The following is a 9491-nucleotide window of genomic DNA, read 5'->3' as shown; positions in this document are numbered from 1 at the left end:
CAAACAAACAGCAGGTACTTTAGCTTACCTTAGCTGCTATAGCAAACAGATTTAGGTTACATGTATGGTTTAGGATCTATTTTCTTAATTCTAGACAAATAGGGCTTTGTAGATTAGTTATAGCAGGCTTAGATGCCTAGGGCTAGATTAAACGTAGTTAGGTGAAGGAAGATTATTAAGCAACAACCTAATAAACTGCTAGGTAGCTCTAGGAAATTGCTTAATGTAAAGAGGCTTAGGGGTAAATAATAGTAGGGGCTCCTGTTATAACAGGTAATAAAGCTGTAGAGAGCAGAGGGATAGGTATAGAGGCCAGACGTGAGCTTAATAGGGCTAAGCTCTTAGGGTGGGGGAGATGTGTGGTGGAGCAAAGTATAGCGTTAAGTAACAAGGGCTTAGAGGGCTATTATAGATTAGAGGCACGTAATCATTAGGAGGGTATATTAGATAATCTTAGCGAGCCACTAGGGCTTAGTATCTAATACAACCACCTTCTTTACATTAAGCAATACTTACACCTACAATACTATAAGGAAGTAAAGATTATTACACTATATATGCCTCTATACTTATTACACCTCTTATAACTACTAGATACAGGCTGTTTTGCCCCTCTAAAGAAGGTGTATAGGCGTTAAGCTAAGAATCTTATATATAACTATATTACTTATATTACTAAAACTAAGTTCCTACTATGCTTTATAGGCGCCTATAAGGAGACATTTACTTCTAGCAATATCTAAGAAGGCTTCTAAGGCGCTAATTAGTCACCTTTAGCCTAGAATTGGTTATAGTAGGTCTTAATATACGCCTACCTACCCTTCTACTACCTCCTCTAGAAGATGCTCCCTAGCAGTCCCGAATTCCTAGCAATACCCTGCAAATAGGGTCGCAATTAATGCTGATTTAAGAGTAGACTTAAAGGCATGCAAGCAGCTTACTAACTTTAGTAGATAAGGACTTTAAGAGGCTTGCTTAAGGCGCAGCTATAGAAGTGTGTAAGCTAGTGTTAGCTAAAAAGAAAATTACTAGGCTTTAAGCAGTACCTAAGGCTGCTACGCAACGTAAATTGTATAAAAGAAGGCAGTTATAGCAGAAGGGGGTCTCAATAGCTAAGGAAGGCCTTTAATTAACTACTCTAACTAAGTCTAGGGCGCGTAGTAATAGAAAGAAGGTAAGGAGGCAAGTACGTGTTAAAGGAGGTAAGGTAACCTAAAGACGCTGTAAAAAGTGCTACAATGTAGGGCATATCTTACGCACGTGTAAAAAGACTACAGAGGGTGTTACTAAACAATATTATGTGCTATACTACTGTATAATAGGCCAACATAGGCTAATGCAAGCTAAGATAGTGGAGGTTTAGTGTAATTTTAGAAGAGTGATCCGCTTAATCGTGTAACGTACCCCACGGGCGAGCCGCTCAACGGGCGAGCCGCTCACTTTTGCCAAGCCCCTACCAAACTCCACCCTATTATGGCCCAAAACAACCTAGTTTGGTGCTGCAAAGTGCAGTATGGCCTGTAATACTATTTAGAAACTACTTCTACCTCTTTCTAACACGTTCGCGTGTTGTGTCCTGTCTGATTGCACTGTCCACAGCGTCTTTAGGAGGGCTCACCTCCTTTAGCGCGCACCTGCTTCTTTGCCTTCTTCCTATTACTACGCGCCCTAAACTCCTTTAGAGTTGTTAATTGCAGGCCATCCTTAACTGTTAGGGTCCCTTCTGCCTAAACTTGCTTTCTTTTGTGTAATTTTTGTTGTGTGGCTGCCTTATTAGTAGCTTAAAGCTGAGTAATCTCCTGTTGCGCCAACACTAGCTTATGCGCAATTATTGCTGCCCCTTTTGCTACCTTCTTAAACGCCTTAACTATAGAGGTAGGCGAACTATCTATATGCCTCTAAATCCTTGTCTTTACAAGCGTTGATTGCAACCTAAGTTTAAGGGTGTTGCTTAGGGTTTGCGACTGCCAGAGCTCGTTGTTGACAGGTAGTAGTGGTGATAGAGTGCGCAACTTTATATTAAGGGCTATTATAACCCAGTCTAGGTTAAATAGGACCAATCTAGCACCTTGGAACCCTCCCTAGATATTCTTAGAAGTAATTACAGCATTGTAGGCGCGTATAAAGCATGGCAGGAACTCTGTCTTTATAATATAGTTAATCTAGTTATGTATAAGTATTTTAGCTTAGCGCCTATACGCCTTCTTTAAAGCAGTAAAATAACCTACATTAAGGGGCTGTATAAGGTGTAATAAGTAAGAAGGCAAACAGAGAGCAATAATCTTGTTATCCTTGCAGTATTGCTGGAATTTAAGAGAGTTGTGGCTCTTATAACTATAAATAATAAGCAAACGGTAGGTGCTAATAGTACGCTCCTTTGTATGCCTGTCAAAGTGCTTTAACCAGTCAAGACCAAGCTTATTAGTAGTCCAGCCGTTATTAGAGACTCTAATAACCCAGTCGTAAGGCAGATCCTCTTCTTTGTACCAGGCAGAGAGGTAGTGGTAGGCTTTAAAGATAAGGAAGGCCAGAATAGCCTATCCTTTGGCATTAATGCTCACTATAGCCGTAGCCCACTCTCAGTTGCCTGGCTAGATAGCCTTTAGCCGACCCTGTCGTTCTGAAGCTGTAATAACTGCTCCTAGGGAGATCTGGCCTATTATAAAGCCTGTCTTGTTAAAGTTGTACGTGTCTTTATCCTAGATGCCATACTTAGCTTTAATATTAGCTACCAGGCTAAACTAGCCCTGTAGAACCTCAGAATCCTTACAGAGGGCTCTCTTGTAGTTGTACTTGCGATTAAACTTGACTTTAAGCTCTAGGTGTTGCTTAACAAACGTACTAGGCCAGTTTACGCTAATAGGGCCTAAATTGCGCTTAGCGCGCAAAGAATTGGCTATAGTAGCTATATCTAAGAGCTAAGAAAAAAATCCTCACACATCTAGCTTAAGAACATGCTTAATAATTACCTCCTCCTTATTGTTGTCCAGCTTCTGTAAGTTGGCTATAGAATCTGCGCGTGAAGGTTGTCCTGTGTGTTGGTTGCTTAGTGTCTTTTAAGGGACCCTGTAGATAGCTGCAGCGCGTTGCTAAGAGAGATTTGCGTCTTGTTTAAGAGCCTAGAGCGCAAGCTGTATCTGAGCTTCCTTTGACGCGTCTAAATGGTGTTGTTAAGAAGACATTGGTGTAGGAGGAGAAGTTTGGTAGGGGCTTGGCAAAAGTGAGCGGCTCGCCCGTTGAGCGGCTCGCCTGTGGGGTACGTTAATCCGCTTAATTGTGCGTGTAATCCGCTTAACCGTGAAGTACGTTATAAAATATCCTTTTTAGTAAAACCTATATAAATTACCGCTTATACCTCTTATAACGCACCCTACGGACGAGCCGGTCACCGGACGAGTCGGTCACTTTTGCCAAGCCCCTACCAAACTACCCTTCACATACTAATGCCTTCTTAACAACACTATTCAGACGCGTTAAAAGAAGCTCAGATACAGCTTGCGCTTCAGGCTCTTAAACAAGACGCGACACTTTCTTAGCGACGCGCTGCAGCTATCTACAGAGTCTCTTAAACAACACTAAGCAACTAACACACAGGACGACCTTTACGCGCTAATTCTATAGCTAACTTGCAGAAGCTGGACAATAACAAGGAGAAGGTGATTGTTAAACATGTTCTTGAGCTAGACGCGCGAGGGTTTTCCCCTCAGCTCTTAGATGTGGCTACTATGGCCAATTCTTTGCGCGCTAAGCGTAATCTGGGTCCTGTTAGCGCAAACTGGCCTAGTACGTTTGTTAAGCGGCACCTAGAGCTTATAGTCAAGTTTAATCGCAAGTACAACTACAAGAGAGCCCTCTGTAAGGATCCTAAGGTTCTACAGAGCTAGTTTAGCCTGGTAGCTAACACTAAAGCTAAGTATGGCATCTAGGATAAAGACACGTACAACTTTAACAAGACAGGCTTCATAATAGGCCAGATCTCCCTAGGAGCAGTTGTTACAGCTTCAGAACGACGAGGTCGGCCAAAGGCTGTCCAACCAGGCAACCAGGAGTGGGCTACAGCTATAGTAGGCATTAATGCCAAAGGATAAGCTATTCCTGCCTTCCTTATCTTTAAGGCCTACTACTACCTCTCTGCCTGGTACAAAGAAGAGGATCTGCCTTAAGACTGGGTTATTAGAGTCTCTGATAACGGCTGGACTACTAACAAGCTTGGTCTGGACTAGATAAGCCACTTTGACAGGCATACAAAGGAGCGTACTGTTAGCACCTACTGTTTGCTTATTATTAATAGTTATAAGAGCTACAACTCTCTTGAATTCCAGCAGTACTGCAAGGATAGCAAGATAATTACTCTTTGCTTGCCTTTCTACTTATTACACCTTACACAGCCTCTTAATATGGCTTATTTTACTGCTTTAAAGAAGGCGTATAGGCGCTAAGCTGAAATACTTATACGCAACTAGATTAACTATATTATAAAGACAGAGTTCCTACCATGCTTTATACGCGCCTACAACGCTGCAATTACTTCTAGGAATATCTAGGGAGGGTTCTGAGGCGCTGGACTGGTCCTGTTTGACCCACAACGGGTTATAAGCAGCCTTAATGTAAAGCTGCGCACGCTATCACCACTACTACCCGTTAACAACGAGCTCTGGCAGTCGCAAACCCCAAGCAACACCCTTAAACTAGGGTCGCAATCAACGCTTGTGAAGACAAGGATTCAGAGGTATATAGATAGCTTGCCTACCTCTATAGTTAAAGCGTTTAAGAAGGTCTTAAAGGGGGCAGCTATAATTGCGCACAAGCTAGTGTTGGCGCAACAGGAGATTGCTAAGCTTCGAGCTGCTAATAAGGCAGCTACACAACAAAAATTACACAAAAGAAAGCAGGTTAAGAAAGAAGGTACTCTAGTAGTTAAAGAGGGCTAGCAATTAACAGCCCTAAAAGAGTTTGGGGCGTGTCGTGATGGTAAGAAGGCAAAGAAGCAGGTGCGCGCTGAAGTGGGTAAGCCTTCCTAAAGGCGCTGTGGACGGTGCAGTAAGACTAGACATAACGCGCAAACGTGTAAGAAAGAGGTAGAAGTAGTTTCTAAATAATATTACAGACTGTACTGCAGTTTGCAGTATTAATTCAGGTTGTTTTAGGTTATAATGGGGTAGAGTTTGGTGGGGGCTTGGCAAAAGTGACCGACTCGTCCGGTGACCGGCTCGTCCGTGGGGTACGTTATACCTAGTTTAAATTAGAGGGGAAAAAGAAAGGAATTGGTTTAAATCTATTTTCTTTGTAGCTAGGTCTGATATAGGGTTTTAATATCTAAATAAAGTTCTATACACAGCTTAAGGGTGTTAAGCACACTAGATTTATTAGTTAACCTATCTTAGAGGTTGAAATATTATAGTAGGAGACTTACACAATAGATTGTCTAATAGATTATTGATGTTAGCTGAATTGTACAAATAACAGCGTATACCATGTAAAAAGTAGACTTACCCCATCACCATGACACCATGGGTATGTATAAAGAGTTGGTGGTGCCTTAAACGTAAGGTCAATAAGCGCCCGACAATCCCTAGAATACGGGTAAAATTTAGTCTGCCCGCCGCCATTTGAGCACTAACAACTGTTAGCAGAAACAACTTTAATGTTACCTGTGGACCTACGCAATATGTATGAGGCTAAGCACGTTAGCAGAAATTTAATAGCAGAAAACAATATTAACTTACCCTTTTAGCAGTACATGCTGTATTAGCTGGTTTTCCCCAACCAGAGTTGCAGAAATCTTCGGCGCTGACGAACGTCGTTGCAACAAACAGAAGTCCAATAGATGCCTTCATTGTGAATATTGAGATAACAAGCTCCGTATTTTTAGAGGGTTTGGAGGGAAGGAGAGGCTGTTAGAACAAGGAACTTAAATACTTCTGGTGTGCACTAGTAGGGTCCACATGTGCGGTAGTTTGGCTCGTGTCCTTATATTTAACCGAAAGAAAGCACAATATGTACGGTACTGTTGGGGTTTAATTAGTTGTTGGTATAAGCAGGATGTTTTCCGGATGACCCGGAATGGCTTTATTGACTAGATTACATCAAACAACCCCTCCCTGTATTTTTACATAATACAATGTTTGCTTGCCTCTAGAAGCATCTACTTAGCACTATCACAATGCAAAATATTAAGTAATACAATTCAATTTGTCTGAAAAATACATCCGAACATCCATGTCGTGCTTTACTACCTACGTTACTTATCCCAGCAACTATGGTACATGTGCGGTACTTTGGCTCGTGTTCTTAAATTTGACCGAAAGTAAGCACTAAAGACTCGTGCGGGACAACCACCACACAACAAAGCGAAATACGGACATAGGGCCCTGTAAACCCAAAAATCATCAGAATCTACCTTAACCGCAGAAGGATATACTATCCTAAGCTTCCTAGAGCCTCTAGGCGTCAAATTGCTACACGCTGCCTGGTTACTCAACCTGTTCTGTTGCAAAAAAATTCCGGATTTGCAGAGCACAGACCACCTCTACAAGAAACTATCTTATCTTATCTAAAACAATCTTATCTAAAGACAATAAAAACTAAAAAAACAACCTGTCTACACAACAGATAGCAACAAGCCTTTCCTTAGCTTTATGCTTTTAACCCCTTCTTTCTACTCCTAGAGGTTGTTACGATCCTGTGCCAGGGCACAGCGCAAACATAAGTACCAGCCAACTAGGACCCCTAACTCCGCCCTAAAGGAACGAACAGTAGAGAAGGACAGAACAGAGAGGGATGTTATATAACTGCTTGTTAGCAAGTATAACACACATAACTTCTTATTAACAAGTATAACACATGTCTGCTTGTTAACAAGCATAGTATAATACACTTATTAATAAGTATAGTATAATATACTTATCTACAAGCACCCTTATGCATTTTATTAGACTAACTTTAGTTACTTATTAATAAGCACTGTATCTCCTTAGTATATAGTTAAGTAGGAACATAACCCTTATAGTTTGTGTTTAACCTTATTAGTTAAGTTGGTCTTTAGAATCTTAACCTGCTCTTAAACTAGACAGTCTACTCTGTACTATTTATTGCACCCTATCTTTATAAGCTTTGCTTAGTTAATAACCCTAACTAATCTACTAGTACGTATCTTTAAAAACTAATAGAATTAATACTTACAGTCTTTAACTAAAGTACAACTTTAACATTTTAAACACCCCTAAGATAAGTACTATTAGATCCTGTGCTACCCCTAGCAACTCTACGTCTAGTAACATTAACATAGATGTAACTGTTACTACTAGCACTATAAACGTTAATAAGCCTAACCTTTACTATAGAGATTGTAGTAAGCTTAATAACTAGCTTATGCAGTAGGACCTCTTCTTTACCTAATAAGGTAAGAAGGTTCCTAAGGCTAAATAAGTAGTCCTTACAGCTAGCTATATGCATAGCAAAGTGTTTACCTAGATTAAGCCCTTTATACAGCAGTACTAAGCTAGCAAGGCCTTAGATAATATAGAGAAGTAGATAAAAGAATTTAACCTACTTAAAGAAAAGATTAAGCTAATTTTTAGAGTCTCTAACAAAATACACATTACTTAACATAACATTTAGAAGATTAGATAAGACAAGTTAGCTACTAACTAAGCTGCGGAGTATCAGCAGCATACTACTAACACTAACTAGGACAACACTACTCTAATTACTATTTTCTAACAAGCATTAAAGCCTAAGGTTAAGGAAGAACTTATGTGCACCAGCGCAAGCACAGAAACCCTTAATAAGCTTATTAATACTGCTATTAACATTAACGTACAGCTCTATAGACTTTAGTAAGGACTTTAAGATACTTCTAGAGCACGTACTACTGTTATTGTTACTAACAGGCTGCTACTAAGGAACTAGTAGCGCAATAACTTAAACAGAGGAAAACAAGGAGAATGTAACTAGCCTAATACTAGTTAACGTATCTACAGCAACACTTAGAGTGGATACTACAGACTAGAGGCAATAGACCTCTTAAACTTTAACAAAGGACCTCTAAAGCAATAGAAAAGAAGCCTAAGGGGGGTAACCAACACAGATGCAGTAAGGACTGCTACCCCTATAGCAAACTAGGCTACATTACTAGGGATTGCTAGATAAATAAGGTTTACTGCTAGTTAAATGTACTTACCTGTAAGTATAATAATACAGATACTAGTTAATAGGTAATTCTTACTAATAACATAGGACAACGTCTAGAAGACCTAGAGTCTGGTCCTAAGGACGATAAAAACTGTATTGTAACTCCAATTTGTATAGCAACACCCTACTAGAACGCCTAGACAGGCAAAGAGACAGAGTACTACTCTAACAATAACTAGTAAAAGATAGTAACCTACTAGACATATTATAACAAAAGTTTAGCTAAATTAATGTAAAGGTAACACGCATATAAGAATGCATAGCTTAGCAACGCTAGAAGCGTAACAAGAGAGAAGCCTACTGCTAAATGTGTTAAGAACTTGTTAGTCCTGTAGAAGGACCTAAAATTACAGAAATAACACTAGAACTCTAATAGCTTGTTTCCTAGTTTAGAAAAGAAATTAATAATAGCAAACAGTTTACTAATAACCTAGAAGAAGCTAAAGACTACCTTTAGTGTAAGTAAGAAATATAGCTTAGCCTAGAACGTATGTAGAAGCAGAAAGAAGCACTACTAGAAATTAGCCTATAACTATAGTATATTCTAGACTACTAAAACCTAAAATATAGAAACTTTACGTAGATAGTATGCACTAAAGACAAATGCATAATCTACTATAATAAGAAGCTTAGTGCAGGATAGTTCCTAGCACAACAAGGCTTCTGTTGCAACTAATAGTACTAGTGTTACAATAACCTGTGTAAACTTCATCTTATTAACAAAAGCTAGGAAGTACACTTTCCTACAATAGATAACCTACAGGCTATAATACAAATATAGTTAGTAGTTAACAGAAGTTTCTACAACACACACTATTAGAACTGCCTTAACACAGATTGCAAGAAGCATTGCAGTACTAAGGAGTTTAAAGGGTTTAGTAATAAGGGGACTTTTTTAGGCCAGCGCCTACAAGCCCTAGGGATTAATCTATTAATAGCATTAGGGACAATCACCTTATTAAGCTACCTATTAAACTAAATAGGGTAGCTTTAACAGCACTCTTAGACTTAGGAGCATAAGTAAGTTATGTATCTAGAACAGCAACAAAGTAAGCTAGACTTAGATTATATTGTAAGGAGAACACTTACTTACTCTAAGTAGCTATAAGAGAATTAATACTAGATAAACTACTAATTATGTTTAAAGAAATAGCAGCACTCCTATAGATACAGAGGCACTATAAGGAGATAAACCTAGACGTCTTTATAAAGGCTACGTACAATAATGTATTAGGACTTCTCTAGTTATAAAAGCACAACCTAAAGATAGACTAGGCATAAGAAAGACTTTTGTTAAA

The 9491-nt window shown here is 39.4% G+C and overlaps 1 protein-coding gene across 1 annotated transcript, besides 21 other annotated features; it reads right to left on the bottom strand.

Moving 5' to 3' along the window:
- Positions 1–521: part of a dispersed repeat that runs on past the window's edge.
- Positions 522–1395: a mobile genetic element.
- Position 1396: 1 nt separating this feature from the next.
- Positions 1397–3264: a mobile genetic element.
- Positions 2190–2488: a mobile genetic element.
- Positions 2190–2524: a mobile genetic element.
- Positions 2196–2521: a mobile genetic element.
- Positions 3265–3330: a dispersed repeat.
- Positions 3331–3352: 22 nt separating this feature from the next.
- Positions 3353–3432: a dispersed repeat.
- Positions 3362–5229: a dispersed repeat.
- Positions 3927–4084: a mobile genetic element.
- Positions 4230–4435: a mobile genetic element.
- Positions 4233–4429: a mobile genetic element.
- Positions 5165–5240: a mobile genetic element.
- Positions 5241–5348: 108 nt separating this feature from the next.
- Positions 5349–5837, bottom strand: EKO05_0001779 (uncharacterized protein; the record flags this gene model as incomplete). Its single annotated transcript, XM_059635752.1, has 5 exons — positions 5349–5357; positions 5414–5425; positions 5494–5616; positions 5664–5678; positions 5727–5837. The coding sequence occupies 5 exons, from the start codon at positions 5835–5837 to the stop codon at positions 5349–5351; spliced, it is 270 nt and encodes an 89-aa protein (XP_059491735.1).
- A 193-nt stretch (positions 5838–6030) lies between these two features.
- Positions 6031–6263: a dispersed repeat.
- Positions 6264–6339: 76 nt separating this feature from the next.
- Positions 6340–6672: a mobile genetic element.
- Positions 6541–6570: a tandem repeat.
- Positions 6673–7989: a mobile genetic element.
- Positions 6861–6902: a tandem repeat.
- Positions 6976–8307: a mobile genetic element.
- Positions 7587–7616: a tandem repeat.
- Positions 8308–9491: part of a mobile genetic element that runs on past the window's edge.

The sequence above is a fragment of the Ascochyta rabiei genome, chromosome 2, assembly GCF_004011695.2.
Source record: "Ascochyta rabiei chromosome 2, complete sequence".
In the NCBI taxonomy this organism is placed as follows: Eukaryota; Fungi; Ascomycota; class Dothideomycetes; order Pleosporales; family Didymellaceae; genus Ascochyta; species Ascochyta rabiei.
The sequence above is the reverse complement of the archived record's forward strand: the minus strand, read 5'-3'. Positions and strand labels throughout refer to the sequence as shown.